The 20895-nt window shown below is 40.4% G+C and overlaps 2 protein-coding genes across 8 annotated transcripts; both read right to left on the bottom strand.

The window, feature by feature from the left end:
• Positions 1 to 115: 115 nt before the first annotated feature.
• On the bottom strand, positions 116 to 3293 carry LOC122820848 (GTPase IMAP family member GIMD1-like). 6 transcript variants are annotated; one of them, XM_044098485.1, is made up of 5 exons: positions 3133 to 3293; positions 2211 to 2429; positions 1864 to 2008; positions 1525 to 1787; positions 116 to 619 (listed from the first exon to the last, which is right to left on the bottom strand). In XM_044098485.1, the coding sequence occupies exons 3-5, from the start codon at positions 2006 to 2008 to the stop codon at positions 344 to 346; spliced, it is 684 nt and encodes a 227-aa protein (XP_043954420.1). In that variant the 5' UTR covers positions 2211 to 2429; positions 3133 to 3293; the 3' UTR covers positions 116 to 343. The 6 variants fall into 6 exon arrangements, with proteins under 6 accessions (XP_043954420.1, XP_043954421.1, XP_043954422.1 ...); XM_044098486.1 differs by having other exon boundaries at positions 1864 to 2132; positions 2211 to 2281; XM_044098487.1 differs by having other exon boundaries at positions 1864 to 2132; positions 2211 to 2281; positions 3197 to 3293.
• Positions 3294 to 5274: 1981 nt separating this feature from the next.
• Positions 5275 to 11882, bottom strand: LOC122820839 (dickkopf-related protein 2-like). 2 transcript variants are annotated; one of them, XM_044098473.1, is made up of 7 exons: positions 11397 to 11882; positions 9758 to 9764; positions 9392 to 9580; positions 9111 to 9311; positions 7639 to 7795; positions 7418 to 7549; positions 5412 to 6439 (listed from the first exon to the last, which is right to left on the bottom strand). In XM_044098473.1, the coding sequence occupies exons 4-7, from the start codon at positions 9264 to 9266 to the stop codon at positions 6027 to 6029; spliced, it is 858 nt and encodes a 285-aa protein (XP_043954408.1). In that variant the 5' UTR covers positions 9267 to 9311; positions 9392 to 9580; positions 9758 to 9764; positions 11397 to 11882; the 3' UTR covers positions 5412 to 6026. The 2 variants fall into 2 exon arrangements, with proteins under 2 accessions (XP_043954407.1, XP_043954408.1); XM_044098472.1 differs by having other exon boundaries at positions 5275 to 6439; positions 9392 to 11882.
• Between the last annotated feature and the right edge of the window lie 9013 nt (positions 11883 to 20895).

Below are 20895 nucleotides of genomic sequence, written 5' to 3'. Positions count from 1 at the left end.
TTATTTCATGTTATTATTATTTTCATTATTTCAAATGCTGGTTATGGTTAACATAGCTGCCACTAAAGTTTCTTCCAACATGTTGAAAAGTATTGATTAGATTACACTTTTCAAAATATTCATGTTTTAGCAGTGAAATTTAACTTTTATATTTAAAATATCTTCCAGTTTCAGTGTTGAGTGTTCTTTACAAAATTAAAGTTTATTGGTCTTTCTAAATACTACTCTACTCTAAAATGGTCTAACCCCCCCAATATTATCATATATCGCAATAATTATGACATTTGTTGTTACAGAACTAAAACCCACATTAGCATTGATGGTTTTAGTCCTCACAATTGTGTCAGAGTGATTGGTCTGACCTAAATTGCAGAGCTTTGTGATGGTTCTTCGCTGAGAGGCGGAGCAGTTGATCCCTTATTGGGCGGCCTCTGATTGATGGCCAATCACAGCTGTTGTCCAAAAACGAAACCCCGCCTCCAACCTCTTCAGCCAGAGAGCTCAGCCAATCAGAGCTCTGGGTCAGGAAAGCAGGCGGCTGAAGCCCCGCCTTCTCCAGCTGATCAGCGTGTGTGAAAACGAGCATGGCGTGACGACGCCAGTCTGGACCGAAGAGACTCTGAAAGGCAAAAAATTGTTTTAAAAAGTCTTAACATGTTTCTGAGAAGAAAAATAAGAAATGTGGATTATTGTCCCGACCAGGAAATACGTTAGTGACCGCTAATGTGGGAATAGTGGAGCTTATTTTTAATTTAGTTAGCAATTTTGCTAGCTCTGAAAACATTTAGCACATCTTGCTTCTCCTAAAATAATCTTTTGGATAAATTCTGAATCCCTGATTTAACTGGCTGTTTTGTAAGCTCTCTGTAAAATTCAACATCTGTGTTGAAGTTTTGGTTTGTCGATCATTCTGAATTATTCAAGTAGTTTTTGTATGGCACAGTTAGACATGGAAACAGACAGAGATTACACTAAGCAAACATTAGCTTGTACTAGAACCTGTTGTTGGGAGAAATCATTTTATTTGTCCACATTATTTGACAAATTAAGTAGCTACTGAGTAAAATAACCTTGATATAAAGTGATATAATGAACTCTTATTTTGTGCCTTTTCCATTATCTTCCACTGTTTCTGTAAGCAAGTGAAGTCGTATCCGGCTCCTTACACTGTTTCACATTTATTTTAAGTAAATTCACAAATTAAGGAGTGGACTGTTGATATTATTGATGAAACTTGATAAACTGCATTTTTTCAGTCACATTATCACTTTTTCTTACAGGAATGATAAAGAAAAGATTAAAAAAAGACTAATTTCTATTTTAAGGTAGTGTGAACCTCACAGGGAGTTTTGTACCCAACATTTTTCTATCCCAAAGGCACGAAAACACAAGTACAACAAGTAATAGGCCAAAAAACCACGCCAAGTAGTTTTTTTAATCTGAAATTCAGATTAAAAAAAGAGAAGACGTGAATAAGACAAAGACGGTAATTAAATGAAGGAAGTCTAAATGTTTGTGTTGTACCTCTGTGTGGCTCAGCAGCGGTGAGTTTTCGCTCAGCTGATCGACTCTAATGACGACCACCAACACGTGAACGCCGCCGGGGCAGAGCTCCTGCAGGCTCTGTGGGCGGAGCTTCACGGGGGGCGTGTCCAAAACTCTGAGCACCAGGTCAGACTCCGCCCCCTGCCTCCTGAAATACGCGGGAAACTTCCTGCTCAGGACCCGGAGCTCTGTCGTCATGGAAACGCCAGAAACGCAGGTTCCTGTCTGAAATTCGTCCCCGCCTTTAACCAGTGAGAAACGTCGTTACTTTCACGTGAAAAAATGAACCTGAATGAAATTCTGCTTTACAGGACTGACCAATGAGAGCGTTCCCCACGGAGCTCCGCCCACTCTGCCTGTCTCCTAGCAACAGCACATTTAAAACGAGAACGTCCCTTTGTTTGTCTCTTGTCTTTAACAAGCGACTCAGGATGTTGTCATGGAAACCAAGTTTATTGTCCATCTGATAAAACAACAACAATGTGAGATTTTATTGTATTTCATTTTGCAAATAGAAAAACCCAACAAACCTCGACAGCTTCTGTCTTCTAACGCTCTATAAGTTGGTTTGACCTCCATCCAGCCTGCTGATGATCCTTTTGAGTCATTTTAATGTCCTTGATGACGATAAAAACATTTAGATGGATAATAAAACGTATTCTCACCTGGTCGTACCTCTGCAGGAGCAGCAGACAGAGACGGGTTCCTGGTCCGGTCAGCACAGGAAGCTCAGTCTCTACAGGAGTGGCTACAGGTTAAAGTATAACCAGCCCCACATCTCTGTCGCTGCGCTCAGGATTTATTGCCCAATAAAAGTGATAAACGTCTCTGCAATTCCTCATACTTCAGCGCTAATGACTCTGTCACCATGTGTTGACTTTTATCTGCTTTTACATTGTCATAAAACCAAAAGTAAAATGTAAATTTATTGATTTAATCATGTGACCTGCAGTCAGTGGACACAGAGAAGACATCACAACTTCTGCTCTGAACTTTCATCATTAAACTGTAGTTTTTACTGACTGCATCCAGGATCATGTTGCTGTGATGTTGTTCCAGTCAGTCAGTCATGAACTTCAGTTATTTAACTTCGTCTTTCTCACGCTTCTCTTTAAATGTTTACATATCAGGCCTACATTCAGGAAGAAAGTTGTCATTAATGACCAGACTGGACTGACCATGTTGATTAATGATTGATGCAAATCGATCCCATGAGGTGTCTGCACATCCTTAAAAAGTCTTAAATTCATTACTAAAATGGGAGTTGGCCTTAAATTTGTTTATCACAGATTATTTAATCTCATATATTCTGTTTTTTTTTAGTTTTTTTCTTGTTGAACTTTTCTGTTAGACAAAAGTTTGATTCGACGTCTTTACTTTCTGAGCCTGGAGGCAGTAGCTAACTAGCTGCTAACATAGCCTGCCACGCTAGCCAGTTAGCTCTTTGGCGCCTGCCTTGGTTAAGTGGATCCCTGGGCCCCCTTCGGTTCAGGACAGCGGTCCGGTTATACCGAATCATACAACTGAAAACTAACCATCAGAGTTTTGTCCTTGATCTCAGATCCAAATCAGATCCACAAAACAAACCTGTGACATTAACGAAACGGGGAAACAGATGGAAATGTGACGACAATGCAGATTGATGACCTACTGGGACGTTCCTGAACGGGAAACTGCCGGAACGGAAACGGCCCGGTGAGCTTATCTTCACGGCAGGACAACGATTCCTGACAAACAGGGAAACTCTCGTTCTCCCTGGAGGAAATCCTGCAGAAGATCCCAGTCAGAGCAGGAAAGGCTGCAGGAAACGTTTCCACATATCAGATATTTAACTTAACCTAGACCTTGTTTTTTTATAGCAAAGCTTTTTAAAATATTCTGCCGGTTCTGTCGGACCCATTCAGCTGGATAAATGTAACAATGTCAGCATTTAAAGTCTGAAGACTCGTTTGGACATGGAAGTGTTGTAGTTTTAGCTACAAGAATAATAATAATACTACTCTTTTCTGTACTTAACTTAGTTTATTTACTTCTAAATTTTGTTATTTGGTGGTTGGTTGGAGAACGAGTCATACTGTAAATTAAATAAATTATGGCCGTGGACGTCTGAATGTACGGAAAAGGATTAGGGCCACCGGAAGAAAAAAAAAAAAGAAGAATTCTGAGATTAAATTCAGAATTCTGACTCAGAATTTTTATTAAAGTATTAAATTAGAGAAGAATTTCAAGTTAATTAAAATGTAACTAACCTCTCTGAAAGCTAATCCATCAACAAAGTTTTTAAAAATGCCAACACAGTGGGCAGAGCCAACAACACAGGGCCCAGTGTAGGTTTCTGCCTCGCCACCAGGGGGAGCCGTGTGTCTGAGGCAGGTGGGTTTAAACTGGGATGACGTTTTAACAAACTGTACCACCAATAGAAAGATTCAACTGCCTCATTTGACCCACAGATTTATTCTGAAATAATGTTGAACTGAACAAATTACACAAAAACATAAAGATAGAACCTTAAAAGACCTTTTTAGACAGTTTATCATTATACTAACTAGAAACCAAATTTATTCACCATAAGTTGGTGCAATTTAATGTTATTTTATCCTAATCTCTACTTTAAAGTGAGATGAGGCAGAAAATGTGCTGAGAAACCCAGATGTTGTCCACATGTTGGACCAAGTTGGTTGTACAGGTTTGAACTGACGTCAGGATTCCCCAGATTCTGTTTAATGAACCCAGTGGGTCCAAACGTCCTGGGCCGACCAGAACCCACCCAGCCAGAACCAAACTGGTGGGACCTTTAAGCACCAGCTGGGTATAAATTTAGCTGAACTTCTTCATCCTGCAGGACCGGTTTAAGGGGTTAAACACAAAAACACGTGGCTCTTCAAAATGTCAGTATTTGAATCTCAGTATCTAATTACAGCTCTGTAGAGAAACTGGAGTCACAAAACCAGTTATTAATACGGGTGCTCATGTTTGTGTTTAAAGTTTTAAATCTATTACAGCTTTCCAGATGTAAAATATTTACCTCTGTTAGTCCAATCAGTTTGTCTTTATCTGGACAACTTTCAGTCCTTCAACCAAATCTTTAAATTTCTTTTCTACTTTTTAACAAACTTTCTCCTAATCCTGACTGGTTTACAACAAACTTTGATTTTAATGTTTGGAAATGAAATTTATCTGCTTAAATCAGGAGGTATTTTTATCTTCCTGACTTTTTGTGCCCACTACCTTCAGTTCATGCTGAGAGAAGATTTAAAGTGCATTTAAGGAAAATTACGGCTCATAAATAATACAAGTTAAAACTAGAAATTACAAACATCTTAGTAAATGACAAAAATAGGATTTTTAAAATCTTTTTTGTTATTTTGTGTATAATCTATTAATAAACTTGGCTACCACAAGTTAGCTGCTAGCAAAAAGATAAAGTCAAATATAGATAAAATCTACATAAAATCAGGTGTATTTCTAACATTAATTTAGATCTGCGACCCATAAAGTTTACAGTTTGAAGCCCATGACTGGAAACGGTTTAATCCAGGGAGAGACTGCTAGCTAGTCCTGTCAATGTTGTCAAGGGGGCTAAACGGTTAGCTTAACCAGCTAGCTTAACCAGATAGTTTAACCAACTAGTTTAACATCTATTGGAAGAAATGAAGCAGTAAATAAGGTAAATAGTGTTCAGAGGTTTTGTGTAGTAAGTGTACTTTTACCATAAAACAGAAGACCATAGCAAGAAGAAACAAATTTAATCACAAAACATTTTTGTGAACTTTCAGTTAAACTCAATAAATGTGAATAATTACACCCAGACTTACCACAAAATACACAATTTATACAAAACAAATTATTTCAAAATATCAGTGCAACAAAACATACAGAAAAAATTAATTGATTTATTTAGTTTTTACTCAGAGAATAAACCCAGTAAAATTAGCTAAAATGTAAAAAGTATGACAACATTTACATAAAATGTGTTTTTATAAGTTTAAATTTATGTGAAAGGATTTCACAGTGGTAAACGGCTGGTTTAGCGATAAAACCTGTTTACATGTCGGTGGTACAAAGTTATAAAGATGAAATAATTATTTATTGGAAAGTAAATTCAAATGTCGACTGAATTTGGCTAATATTTAATGCTAATGCCACCAAATAGTTTAACTCTGTTTCTTTGGAGTTCAGAAGCTGAAGACAATGTGTGAATTACTTCAGACATGCATCAACATTTGTGTTGTTGGGGTAAAGGGGTCAGACTGGACTTCAAAGTGGTTTCGGCTTGTCTAGACACCCTGGAGGAAATCACATCCCAGCCTCAAAGGGTTTGGTGACCCTTCAGCTGGCGTGGCAGGAAGCTGATGACCTTCCAGATATTTAAGGAGACGCTAAGGGTGTAAACAGGAATGTTATTCACTCTTTCTTTTACAAATCTCTCTGCCTCTCGTTGCCTCTGGCCTCGATCACAGACAGAGGAGATTTTTTTTCCATCAGTCTGTTTTCCTTCCCGTTTGTCCAACTTGTTTCCTGTGACACACGTGGAGTCTCGCCTTCGCCGCCCCTGAAGACGACGAGGTTGCTGCCAGCACCGAGGTGTGGGGAGAGGCGTGCCGAGACAAGGAAGGGGAAACCTCAAACTTGGATTTCACGGCTTGGTCCAGTAGCAAAGACGGCTGCGGCGGCGAAGTCTGGCTGTTTGGGTCCGGCGCGGCCCGGCAGGTGAGTCCGTCGCCGCATGAGCAGCGCTGGAACAGCTCCAAGCCCTGGTGGCCCTTACGCCGCTGACGCGTGCAAACCTGGCCCTCCCGCAACACCGGCTTGCAGATCCGGGCCCAGAAGTGGCGGGCGCAGCACAAAGCGTCTGCGCAGTCAGAGGAGCGCAGGCACAGGTCGCCCAGCTGACCTGGAGAACCAAAAAACAAAACTGATTGTTCATCAAACTCCAGTCCGTTGGCCTAGAAAGTTTATTGATGGAAAAAACCCACAGCTGACTGTCATGATGTCGACCAATCAGGCTTCCTGTTTGACTTGATTTTTTTAAGCTTTATTGAACTGAAAGCTTCCAAAACAGGCCAGTAAATTAGTGCTTTGCAACTCCAGAGAAATTTATTTAAGGGAAACTAAATGTGACAAATGTTTCCCAAGTAACCAAAAGCACTAAATGTAAAATTAGTTCCACTATTAGCGGAAGTCCAGACCATTTGCCTGGAAAGTTTGGTTATTTTAGGGAGGTATGAATACATAATCTGATCCGTTTTCCTGGAAAGTCCACTTGGTCTGATGCCAACCAAAGAGGCAAAAACTAACCAGCGTTGGGTCGTTGGGTCGTTGGGTCGACCAATCACATCTGCTCTTTCACTCAGTTTTTTTTGTAAGCTTTACTCAAATTAAAGTTTACCAACCAGAAAAGTAAATTAGTTCTTTACAATTTGTCCAGAAAAATGAATATAGCAGAAAATCCAACCAAAACAAACATGCTAGCCTAGCGCTAGCCTAGCGCTAGCAGAAAAATGGCTCCTTTTCTTTTACCAAAGACAAAAGATAAACCCTACAAGCACTAAAACCTGAACCCACTCCATTTCTGTTTCCATCTGGTGAAGCAGGAAGTTGCTCTCAGTGTCTTCAGAGGTTCTTGGCGCAGCGCCCCCACAGGCCAGGAGGGGAACAGGTTTTTTTAATGGATTAGTTGGTTTGACTCAGAGCAGAGAGAACCAGAACCACAGCAGCTGGAGATGAATAAATGTTGTAATTTTGGTCCCCAACCGAACCGAGTCTACCGGACCATCAGCTGAGAAAACAGCCTCAGTGATAAAAACAGAAATCCATCCTCAAAAACTCTTTACGACAAAATAAAAGCACTAAGATAAAAACTTAAATTCACCTCTACCAGAGGACGCTTTAAGGTTCACCCTCCCTCGTTTCCTCCATCCTCTCTTAGACGGCGGGTTCACGTCTCCATCGGCGTCCAGGACATTCTGGGACCAAAAGCCGTTCGGCTCAGGAACACAAATGTCTGCAAAAGAAAAACGTAAAAACTCAATCCATGTTGAAATTCTTCATATTTCTCAACTATACCACCATCATTTTAAAAGCAGGTCTTACTGCTGCTGCAGTGGTTGCCGGGGCAACACATGCTATCCCTGAGGCAGCGCCTGCTCCTCCTGCGGCAGGCGAGGCAGCGCGAGTGGGCGGGGCCTTTGGTCGGGACGTGGCAGTAGTTTCCCATGATGCACTCCAGGTCGCTCATGCACTGGTAGAGCTGCACAGAAACAGACAGACCCAGGTTCATTCACCAAGTTCACACCAGATAATCCCGACTGTTCAGGACATTCAGGACATTTCAAACATGAGATGAGTCAGAATGTTGTGAACCGTGTCACACATTTTAACCGACCGTCCAGGGAGGTTTGAAACATTTTATGAGACATTTTGATTCTGATCTGTTGAAGTAACATTTTCAACCGCAACAGATTTATAACAGAGTTACAAACATCCAGGCAGTTTGAAACAATTTGAAACATTTTGAAACATTTTACCAGTGAAACATCGTAGCAGACATTTTGATATGATCTGGAACAACAGAATAGATTCTTCAGTTTATTTTAGAAACATTGTAGCCGTCGGTTTAATGAAGCTTCAAACATTTTAAATGGTTTATAGATAAAATTTGAAACATTGTGGCTAAGCTGATATTGTTAGGAACACTAAGTAGATTTATTTTAATATTGTTTAATTGTTGAAATTATTGAAGAGCTGCAGATTAATGGGTCAAATCTGAAGCGCTGTAGCAGATTAGGAAGTAGATTAAGAAACTTTATGATGAAGTTTGAAGCATCGTAGCATCCATCCATCTGCACTTTATCGACTTTAACCAGGATGTTAGTCATGCTAAAGTGATATAACACAAAGCTAGATATAAACACAGTAATAACTGCAAAACGGAGCAAATAAAAGGAAAAATCACAGCAGTGGAAGCTAACAGGAATCAGAAATGGGACACCCAGGTGGTTAGCGTATGCTAGCTGGGAGAATAAACTAAAGTAGGAAAACAACTATTTCCATTTATGATCTATAGAGCTAAATGCAAAGAGCTTTTATTTTGAAAATCTTCTTTTTCTCTTGGTTAGTAAAAATATGGCGTTCAGATATTGTTGTTCAAGTTATTTTAAGGTTTCTATTTTTATGTTAACTCTTTAAATTTAACTTCCATCCTATAATCAGTTTACTTTAATTATTCTTTTTACTGAAACACTAAAATATGCTCCAAATTAGAAAAGAAATCCTCTGGATTCTGCCCTCATTGTCTTGCAGTCTCCTGGGGTTTTGCTGCTTTTCCATCCATTTTCTCTAATGTCTTAGACAAGCTCAATGTTAGGAAAATGTTTCTCAGGATTTAAAAACGTGGAAACAATAAACTTTCAGGGATTTTGCATAAATTTAACTAAGGAAACTCGAGCAAACTGAACGTCAGTAACTAAAAACCCAGTCCAAAGTTTTCCTACTTTTTTTTACTCTGCCGCCTTTAACTTTACAGCAGGTCTCGGGTTTTTACAGTTTGTTCTGGTTTCACTCACCGTCAGGTCCACGCCAGGTCCCCACGCGCTCCGGTTCACGGGCAGCGCGTGACCTTCCGTCAGGACCACGGTTCTGATGGAGTTCAGGCGGACGCGCGCGTCCACGCGGAGGAGCGCGGCCCCGACGCCAAACATCAGCACCAACTGGAGGCTCATCGCTGCGGGACGCGACGATCCTGGGATTCACCTCCAGGTTTGACTCTAAAATCACAGAAACTTTAACAATAAATAATAACAACAGACACACCTGCGGCGCGTGCGGGTCAGAAACACAAACACACCTGTTGCTGCTGCTGGAAGATGCTCCGGTTCGCTCAGGTGAGGCAACCTGGTCCATTTATAGGCGGACCCCGGTCCGCCCCGCAGCCCTCCCCGCCACACCTCCCGCGCATCGATACCCGCAGCCATCGATACGGAGGCTGCAGATGGACATGTTTGGATTAGGACGTTTTGGGTTAACTCTAGTCGCACTGAAAAAAGGGAATGTAGCTGCAACTTATAAAAATAGTTTGTTTACTACATGTAATCAAATGAAGTTTACCAAACTGAATTTATTCACTTTCTGAACATGACAATTTGATAAACTTATCTGGATAAACTTCATTTGATTATTAGTAGCAAATTAACATAATCTTTTTAAAGATCACCTGTTTTCTTTTTTCAGTGTGGGTGGATGAGAAACAGGAAACAGAATAATGAAAAGGTCAGAGTTTAATTCAGAATAAAAACGAGTTTTTACATTAAATTTCACTGTCTTTTAATTATGTCTTTACAAACACATTAACAGTAATCCAACATGTAACTAACTGATAAAAGTAACTTTGAAATAACAGAATCAGTGATAAAATGTGTTCATAATGTTCAAAGTGTCGTTAACAGGCCGTTTTTAGATTCAAATTAAAGTAAACTGAAATAAAGAATCTGTGTATTATTTTTATTGAATGTCTGTTAGTAACACTGTACATGTGTATTCACTACAGATAAGCAGATTTAGCAACAGTAGCATTGTTGCTAAATTATTGAATAAATTAACATACGAGCTAATAAGATATTTATAGTTTTCAGTTTGTTATTCAACCATCAGATTTATGCAAAGTGTTTCAGAAGCCCTGATTGTTCATGTGACTCATTTACAAATGTGGACGCTAACATTAGCATTAGCAACATGGTTAGCATTGAGATGCTAGCTTGAATAAATGCTAACTCCTTTTAGCACTACTTCAATACAACAATAGTGTTTTTCAGTGTCCAATCAGATCGCTTAGAAGCAGAAATTAACCCCCAGTTTTCCGAGAGAAGCTGATTCATCTTCTGTTGATGTTTCTCGGGGATGTGCGTCGGATTTACAGCCGTACTAGAAACACGACAGTATGATGGTTCCGCCCGGAACCTTTATAACAAACAATCAAAAACAAAAATATGATTAATTGGCCAAAAATGTTAACAAATTAAAATCTATGAGATAGACAGACAGCTCTTTGTGATATTTGATGATATTTGACTCAACTTGTGATTTTGGCAGAAATGTCACCAGTTGATCAGTTTCATCTCTTTATTTTTGGCCTAATCCAAGTAAATTTCTAGGCAACAGAAACTTTATGTCTTTTGTCCGTTGGAGTCAAAAACAAAAAGATGTCAGCAGAGAAACAGTTAGTGTGAATCCTAACTGGATCCTCAGTTATTTAAAGTCCCAAACATAAAAAGCAACAAACAGATGAAAGGTTTTGCTTTGAAGATATTTTTAGAACGTTTCCGTCTTTATTGAAAGGTGACTCTGTAAACCGTCGAGTCCTTTCTGTCTGTGACCTTTGTGAGAAACATTTAACATTTCCACACACGACGCCCACGACACCTGCAGCTGCTTTCACCGAGTCCGAGGCGCAGAGACCGATCACAGATAAGATAATGAGCTGGAAAAACCAAACCGCAACAGGCTTTTACTGCCTCACACACACACACACACACACACACACACACACACACACACACACACACACACACGCACACACACATTTCCTGTTTCACAGATATTGAAAACCACAGCTCCTTTTGAGAATCTGAACATCTGGATGAAAAACTCGTTGGTTCTTCAGCTGCAGCCTGAAGCTGATCGTCTGTTTTTAACCTCTTTACAACAAAGTATTGGAATATTATTGATTTAAAGCAAATTCAGTGTGAAAATTTAAGCATTTAAAAAAAAAGTTGTGTTGCTATGGTAACTAATGTTTGCGGTAGAACATAAAACATTTTTGTCGTCGCCTCCATGTGGAGGAACTTATTCATTACCCTGAACTCTTTATCTCTAAGGTGGTGGTGGCAGCATCATGCTGTGGAGAGAAAGAGAGTCTGGATGGAGATTAAAGAAAACAAAAGGATCCAGTTGGAAAACCTGCTGCTGAAAATGAGATGAAAATGGAGGAATAGACGATATTTCTGGATTTTTATATGAAATCTGTTTCTAGATGTGACTCTGGTGAATTTATCTCAACAGTAAAACATTGAACAGTTTAACTGCGGTGTCGCTGCAGGCGGTCAGATGTGGAAACAGATGGGCAACAGCGCCGCGCTGTGGATTTTCCCTGCAACTGCAAGAACACAAAGGTTAAAGAGCGACAGCAAAAATATCAATAAAATATTCAAACTCTTTCTTAACCTCAAACTTAAGAACCGTAGAAAACTTTATATGTCATTTATTTACTTTTAATAAATGCTTTATTTACTCAGTTTGTATCAAAGGCTAAAAAAATTATTGTTAAATATTTATAAATTTATAAAAATACACAAACAGTAAAAATACTTATTTTTTATATAGAAAATAGTAAATTAGAGGAGTTTCTTTTATTTCAAGTCAAATGTTAAAGCTCTTAAAGATTTGCCAAAATATTAACTTTGTTGTATTTTAAGTTGAATTTATAATTTGAGTCTTTAAGGACAAAAAGGTCCTGATTAAAACGGCAAAATGTAATAAACTAATCACCAGTTTTAACTGTTTAAATGTCACTTTAAACAGTTAACATTAAACTAATTAAACATTAGCTTAATGTTTAATTTAACCACAAAGTGAAAATCTTTAATGAAATAAGATATTTTTACCACGTTACGGAGCTTTCTTAGACTTTCTTTTCCCCTCCCGGGGGTCTTTTGTGGCTCTAGTTTCCCTTATATGACAGCTGACAGGAAGGGGGGAAGACATGCGGCAAATGTTGGTCGGGTCCGGGAATCGAACCCGCGACCGCCTCATCGAGGATTGAAGGCCTCTAAATGTGGGTCGCTCTATCCGCTACACCACAGCTCTCAGCCTTTTCACAGGAACAACAACGTGGCTGCATGAGAGGCTTCAACTACAAAAAATACAACTATGTCATACAAACAAGTACCATAAAAAAATAGACATTTAAAATGGAGTAAAAGCAGGGTGTGATCCGGTGGAGCAGAGGGTAACGCGCCCCACGCCTGGAGGCCCTCAGTCCTCGACGCGGCCGTTGCGGGTTCGATTCCCGGACCCGGTCAACATTTGCCGCATGTCCCCCCCCCCAACCCCCGTCAGCCCACCGTTGTATAAGGGACACTAGAGCCACAAAAAGACCCCCTGGTGGGGAAAAAATAAAAATAAAAAATGGAGTAAAAGCAGCTGAAAGGCAGATAATAACAAAATAAAACAGTTCAGTCATTAATGAGAAGAAATAAAGTTAAAGAAAGTCGTCCAACTTTTGGATTTTAAAAGCATTTCTACTAAATAAACAGACTGAACTTTGAAGTATTATTTTATTTATACAGGGGAATCAGTTTCTATAGAACAAAAAATACTGAAAAACACAAAGATTTTATGCATTTATGGGGTTTTTAAAAGATGGAAACACGTCAGGTTAAACTCCTACTTTTAAAAGAGAATAGAATAGAATAGATTGATCCAAAGGGGAAATTGCTTATATATTTTACAGATACTCCATGTTAAATATTAGTACATACAAATATAACCACACACAACATCAAATTTATTTAAAAATATAGACATAATTGTGATATTGTAAGTGATTTAAATATAAAATAAACATATAGGGCGTGCTGTGGGGGCGTAGGGGACAGTGTGACCCACATTTGGAGGCCTTCAGTCCTGGTCGCAGGTTCAATTCCCGGACCTGGTCAACATTTGCCGCATGTCTTCCTCCCTTCCTGTCAGCCTGCTGTCATATGAGAGACACTAGAGCCACAAAAGACCCCCTGAAGGGGAAAAATAAAAAAATAATAAGAATGCACATGTAAAATCTAACAGTCTATGAATAAAAATGTAAATATAAATAAATTGGACTGACAGAGTCGGCAGGAAGGACTCTGGTTGGGTCTGGTTTGGTTTTCTGCTCCGCTGTGTTTAGCTGGACAGGAAAACAGTTTTTTATTGTTTTGTTTTGGTTGTTGAATCAGTTTTCTCACTTCTGCTTCAGTGGGTTTGGCTCGGCGTGTTAAACTACCGCAGATGTTTGTTTGGATGTGATGGTGAAACCGGAGAACCGGAGCGAACGGCTCATCTAAAGCGAACAGCTCTGAGCCAAACCCAGGTAACGGGACCGGGTTCTGGTTCCTGTAAGACCCTTTGGTGGTCAGAAGGTTAGTAAATATGTAGAAATGATCTCGAGTAGAAAAGCCAAACAAGTACAGACTCAATTTAGAAAGACGCAGTGACGTGTCAGCAGTGGTTTTGGGTGTTATTGGTCAGAGTATGAAAGGCAACAGAGTCACAATGAGGGCAGTTTAGAGACCAATGAAGCTCCATGGATGATTTTTTGGGTGTGACTGTCAAACCGGAGCGCCCGGAGAAAATCTAGCAGTTCAAAAATGAAAATAACTCGGCCTACAAGCTACGGAGGAACGTTTCGTCCCTCTCTGCTCAGAAGAGGAAATTCCACCACGACTGTCTGTGGGACAGCACCGTGGTCGTCTTCCTGCTGGGGTACGGTGCTGCCGGACATTTGCACTCTTTGTTTGAGTTCACAGAATCGGCCTTGGAGCTCGGACGTTTGCCTATCAGCCTCGGTATGACAGCTCTCTTCAGCTGGCTGTCGGACTCTGTTGAATCCTCTGTGGACGTTTTGTTTTCAGATGTGGGCTCTGAGCTACTCCTGGAGTCATCCTCCGAATTGTACAAAGCAATCGGAAATATTCCTGTTTGCTTCCTATTCCGGATGGGCTGGCTTGAAACGGTCGACTCTTCAGTGTAGCTGTCGTCAAAATCTGAATCACTGAAAGAGTCGCTTGAAGAGTCCCCTGATTTCCTGGATTTGGGAGAGGTTCCTGCTTCTTTCAAAGCACTTTCTCTTTCTGCAGCTTCAGAAGCAGCCTCCAGTTCCTTTATGTATGTGTCCAGGTCTGGCTGGAAGGCTTTGTATTCCTTCTGGAGTGAAGTGATTTTAGTCCTGAAATAATTCAAGCGTTTGGTCAGTTTCTCTCTTTCCTTTTTCTCGCTTGAAAACGAGGAAAACATAGATTTGGTCCCAAGCTTTGCGCTTCCTTTCAATTCCTCGATCTTCTTCAGACGAGCAACCTGGGTCTGCTGCAGATTCCTGACCTTCTTCTCCATGTCCTGGAAGGAAGACTCCCAGCCGATCTGATCCGAAAGCCTTTCCGTCAACACCAGGATTTCCATCTCCAACTCCCCGTTGAGGACGCTGAGCCTCCGTTTCTCGTCGATTGCGCAGAGAAACTGATATTTCAGCATCGGCACATTGATCGCCTGTTGGCTCAGTGATATGAGGATATTATCCAGTTTCTGGTTCTTTCTGATTGCATCATTCGCGCTTTCGTCATCCGAGCTGATTTTCCTCTTTACGGTGACCAAGTTGTACATTTTTAATTTCTGCCTGATCTCTCTAAAGTAGTTGTCTTGAGTCACCATCATCTCTTTGTTTTCCTTTTCTTTCTCTGTGAACTCTTCAAACAGCGTCGTTTGTTGAACAAGTTGTCTTGACAAGACGCCAACATTTTTTCTTAACTCTTTGTTAAGAACGAGCAGCCTTTCCTGACGCTGTTGGGCTCCCTCGTTCAAAGACTTCATCAATGGTTCCTCGATTAGTTGCTCATTCGTGTTTTTCAACACATCGAAAAGCATGGCTCTTCTTTTGCATAAACTGTCCAGTTTTTGTTCCTCGTCAGCCCAGATGTCAAACTCCAAGTTCAGCTTGTAGAGCCGCTTCTCGCACTCTTTGAAAAACGACCTCTCACCTTTCTCCAGTCTCTTCCGACTTTGGTAGCGGCTCCTGCGGTCCGAGGAGTTCTCCAGATGTGTGTTGAGTTTCAGCAGCTTCTGGATCGCCTTGTTGTTCCTCTTGCGAATTTTCTCAACGTCGTAAAAAGCAGCTCCTGCTTTCTGCTTCTCAGCTTTATACATTTTGAGGTTTTCCTCTCAGTTTAAAGCCAAAAATGTCAGAGCAAAGCGTAACGCAGGCCAGACAGCTTCCAGCTCCCCAGTGAAATGGAGGATTCTGACGACTCATAGGCAGAGGCGGAATCATCAAGCAACGTCATCGATGACATCATCAGGCTGTGTGTGTGACTTCATCGGTGTGATGTCACGCCCTCCCAGCAGGGTTCTGTTTTGTCACGATGGATGACAAATTGTCCCAGAAGTTACTGCGATAAACGACAACCATCTTCAAGTAATATAGTGTCTTAATAATGCAAGAACAAATTCACAGGGAATTTATCAATCACCACAAGCAAGCAACTGTGAAATGTTATGAGAATAAAACATCCCTTGAATAAATTTTAAATTTGAATGCTTATTGACGTACAAACCCTTCAACACGGTTGTGGTGACTAGCAGACTAAATTCATGTAGCACCAAACAAGCAGCCAACATGTCCGACCTGCAGATAAAAGCTACATTAGCTAAGCTAATTTCACTAGTTCAGCAGTGAATATCACTGATGTTTATCTTAGTATCACCGAGGTGAGTGGAGTTCTCAAAACCTGTGATCAGGTGATAGTTATACTGTAGGTAAGTTACCTGCCTACCAACATGACTGCCAGTTACTGTGTGACGTCCGCGTGACGCTAACGGGACCGATGTTTTCAGTAACAAGTAATCCAACACATTACTGTACAAATCCAGTAATCAGATTAAAGTTGCTTTTCCAAATCGCCGTGCGTTACTATTGGCTTTTGTAATTCAATTAAATTTGGTTTTGGGGAGCGACCTCCGTTTCTGCAACAGCATCAGCAGCAACAGAAACAGAAACAATGGAGGGAGATGAACAATTTGTTGCTGGACAAGCAGGAAAAGTTTTCAGTTTCTGTCACCAAGACCGATTATTATAAGCGACTTTTGGCTTTTTTCTTAAAGTCACCAGCAAATTTAATGAGTTATTTATGTTTGCAACTTTGAAATATAATCTAAAAATAACTCTGTATACTAGTTTTAGTATAAAATGAAACAGAAGCACAATTTTAGTGGCTCAGTATTGAAAACATAGTCATTTACAAAGTAAACTTACCTTTTATCAACTCCCGATGTTGGTGTTTTCGTTAAGCTTCCGTTCAATAATACAAAATCGGAAATAGAATAGTCTTTTCAAAATAAAAGCAATAAACCTAAAACCGGAAGTCAATTACACATAAATCAGATAAAACGAAGTAAACAAGGTAAGCAAAGGAATATAAATAACTTAATATAAGTGTTATTTATAATTGTCATCGGTCTCTCCTGATTAATTGTACAAAATAATGGATATTTAAACTGGACATTTGGCTGTTAGTTATACCTTTTTAAATTATTATTATTATTTATTTTACAATAGATGTATGATTTTATAATGTTTACAAGCGAGTTGCTACCTGGGGTTTTTGGGCTTGTTTTCGTCGAGCTGGTTGCTTGTTTTTCTGGCAAGACCTGGCAACACGGGGCTCAGCGGAACCGCGGCTCCAACGGCCCGTATTGATTTACCGGCTTCCGTTTTCTTCCGCATTTCGTAACCGTGTTCTGGAGCTGAAACCCGAAGCGGAGAAGATGGAGCGTGGAAGCGGCGGAGGGAGGAAATGTAACGGTGCTTCCATGACGTCTCCGGCGGTCCGCTGTCCGCCGCGGCCGGTCCGGCGCAGGAAGCGCTCTGCCTGGGTGTGAAGACGGAGCGCAGCGCTGCCTCTGAATGCTGCGTGAGTCCCGCTTTTATTTTTACTTGAGGTTTACTTTCTGCTGTTTGGTGTCAGCCTGTGGTTTGCTGCTCCGTAACTGTTACTTCTGTTTGTCACAGCCACACTTTCTTACATAATCATTAGACTTCAATCTCTTATGGCTCTGACAGTCGGTCTTCCTTCAACATCATCTTGTTTTGACATTAAAAGCTTATTCCTTGTACATTTTCTAACGTGTTTCTGATTTATTCAAATGAAAATATATTCTATTTATCACTGAGGGAAATTAAATGTGATAAGCCTTCAAAAAGGCTCTCCGGTGTGGTAGCAGTCAGTCTTCCAATGAATTAGAAAAAGCCTCTGACTGAAGACCGTTGCTGTATGACAGTCTCATGACACGCTAACAGCAGAGGCGATATTCCACAGTAACATATCAAGGATGAGACCATCAGTTGTTGGTAAGCACTGCTAATCCACTTCCTTTTCTTCTGCCGCCTCTTTTTAAAGGAATCCCTCATTAGTTGGAACAATACTTTTTATTTCAGAAACATGTATTGCAAATTAAGTACAATAAGGCAAAAAAGCCTTCCTGATTTTTATTTTATTATATTGTTGCCATGCTGTTTGTGCTGCAATGCATCCTGTGTAGATAGCATATGCTATGTGCTAAGGCGCTAGCTCCGTCCATCCAGAACAATAATGTTTGCACATTCAGTAGCACTCAGACTTTTCCATTTGAACCAAAACATGTTGAGATAGAAGGTAATGTATAAATGACAAGAACAAATGAAAACGAGGAGAACCAAACGGATGACGACGAGGGAAACAGCTACTGCTCGGAAATGCTAACCTGAAATGTTTATGGTTAGCTTTGGGACCAAAACATTTTCTCAATTATATCAGAATGATGCTAAAAAACTTTGCGTTAGCCTCTGCTAACGGTGTTAGCTCCTGCCAGTGGCGTTAGTTCTAGCTAACATAGAAAACGTTAAATTACATGTAATCATGTTTATTTGTTTCAAGATGTATTTTCTGTGTAAAGGTTCGTTTTGATGTTTTGCTGTCCTTGTTAGTCTAAATGTCCTTAATTCCAAACAGCATGCCCAATTATTTAAAGTAGATTAAAAAGTCTTAGATTAAAAAGACTCTATTGATTTCAATTCATTTTAAGTTAATTTATTAGCAGTATAATCCTTTTCTTAATCCAAACCACTAAACCTAGATGAGTAAAGTTTGCTGTATCGTTACCTTCGTCCCCTTTGGGCTCACCGGTCTGCAGAAGGTTAGTGAATGTGCTGCTAAAGGTTCTTAACAGGCAACACAAACAAGTACACCTCACACACACACACACACACACACACACACACACACAGAGTTGTCCAACTGTTAGCTGTGTGCCAGCAGTGAGTCAGAGGGAGCAGCCAGGATCACACAAAGAGTCTGTGTTGATTTAGAGACGACGCCCTCCGGTGATCAGACCCACCAGGCCTCAGTCTCAGTGGAGACGTGGCGCTGCCGGTGTTGATACAGCAGCTGGGCTCCAGGGCCGGGGAGGAGAGGCACAGGGTTTCCTGAAACGGCTCAAACAGGAACAGGAAACGGATGTTTGTTGTCAACTCCTCTTACATGTGTGAGGAAAGTTGGCCCCACTTCTCACTTTCAGGTGGGAGATTTCTGAGGACTGTTCTGCTTTTTCAGCCCACAGGATCTCAGTGACTTTCTCTACTTAGTTTTCACTCCATCCTTGGTGGATGTACTGCTGTGTTTTCAGCCATTGCCGTGTTTCAAGGTCCAGTTAATGTTTTTTGGTAGAAGTCATGGTGGGTTCTGTGATGGAAAGCTGGTCAGGTCCTGATCCAACACAACATTTCCAAACCAAGGCACTTCCACCTCCAACCACAGTTGGTTTGAAGTTCTTTACCTGCTTCTGTCCTGGTGCCCAATAATTCAGATTTAGACTCATTTTACTCCAGAAGTTTTTGTCTGTTAGTGTGTTTCTTGAAGAACAAAGGTTTTCTACTTTAAAACTTTTTATGAAGGTCAAACTTGTTGATTCCTTTATTGATGTTACAGTTGTGAATTTTTGCATCCACAGTTGTAAGACCTTGTTGTAGGTCCATGGTGACATTATTGGGTTTTGGAAACTGTTTTTAGGATCTTTCAGCCAGTTCTGATTTACATTAACAACATCTCAACCAACATGTTCAAGCTGTGACGAGACCGTCGTACTTGGTGGGATGACTAGTTCCAAGATCAAACCTTGTGGTCCAAACCTTTTCATCCGGTGTGGTGGAAGATGATGAAACTTGTTGATTAGTTTTCTGATTGGAGAGTCGTGATTTTTCCCACCAACAGTTGCAGTGGTGACATTGTTGGGTTTGTGGAGACTCCTTTTAGCATCTTCCTCCAGGGTGAACTTACGTGTTGATCGGCCCGTGGGTTTATGTTAACAACATCTCTACCAACATTTTCAATCTGCGACGAGAGCATCGTACTTGGTGGGATGGCGTTTCAATATGGCCGCTCCTCATGTCAACAGTAGTAAGTTTGGTGGGAAAAAGTTTATTTTGAGTCTGAAATCAGTGTTGGATGTAGCGCCTGCAGCCCTAAACTGTACAAATTAAAACAGGCGTTGGCTGATAGAAAGTAAAGCTCAGCAATGTTTGGAAGAGAAATTGTGAACAAAGTCTTTTTGGGTGTCACCAAGTTTAAACAAATCTTTATTTTATCAATACATATCAAGGCAGTTTCATCCCACTGTGGATTTGAGTTTATCACCAACTCTGTAGAGCAGACGGCTTGTTTTTCATGTTTTTGATGCTTTTGCCAAAGTTGTGGCAGATCTACAGTCATTCCCTCTGTTTTTGTCCATCAAGGTGGTCAGATGGTTGTCTGAACTGGAACAAACCCACGTTTGAGTCAAACCCAGAAGGCCAAAAACGGCGGCTATGAAAGCGGCGTCTCATTCTTGCCTCTGATGGTTACAGAGCAGAGGAGGGTTACAGTACAGAACCCAAGGAGCGTAGAGTACGTTGCCTTTCCACAGGAAGTGCAGAAACCCTGCTGGTTTCCTGTTGACTTCCGTGGTGGCGCAGCTGCCAGTAAACAAGTCGTAGACGCTCGTATCTAATGTCCCCGCAACCGATTAGCTTTCAAAGTGCAGAACAGATGGGTGGAAGTTCGGTTCAGTCCTGATGGTCGGGTTGTTTCTCTGACCTTCAGGTTCCTCCTGAACTCTTTGTCAGAGAGTTTTTACTGTTCAGATGGAATCAATAATTATGGAAAGAAATAAAATCTGTGTATCTGAAGAGAATCAGTCTGATGGAGTTCAACAGGGCCGTGTGCTCGGATCCATCCTTTTTACTTTTATGTAAGTTTTTTCTCTGTAATTTCAACATAAAAACATGATCTTAAAAAAAAAAGACAAAACAAATTATAGCATCAAATGTCCAAAATGCTGCAGAGAAAGTTTTTGCTGTTACAATTTGAGGTTAGATTATTGTAATTTGAGTTTTTCTTCCCTGACAGTTTTCAAGTCAAAAGCAGCATTTGAAACGTTTCTCCTTCCATCTATTTGCTTCACAACTGGTAAAATTAAACTTTTCCTTTTCCAGAACTTCTCAGAATATAATTTTATGATGTTATACTTTATAATCATCCA

This window comes from Gambusia affinis, linkage group LG18 (assembly GCF_019740435.1).
Source record: "Gambusia affinis linkage group LG18, SWU_Gaff_1.0, whole genome shotgun sequence".
In the NCBI taxonomy this organism is placed as follows: Eukaryota; Metazoa; Chordata; class Actinopteri; order Cyprinodontiformes; family Poeciliidae; genus Gambusia; species Gambusia affinis.
This window is presented reverse-complemented; position numbering and strand designations above follow the sequence as displayed.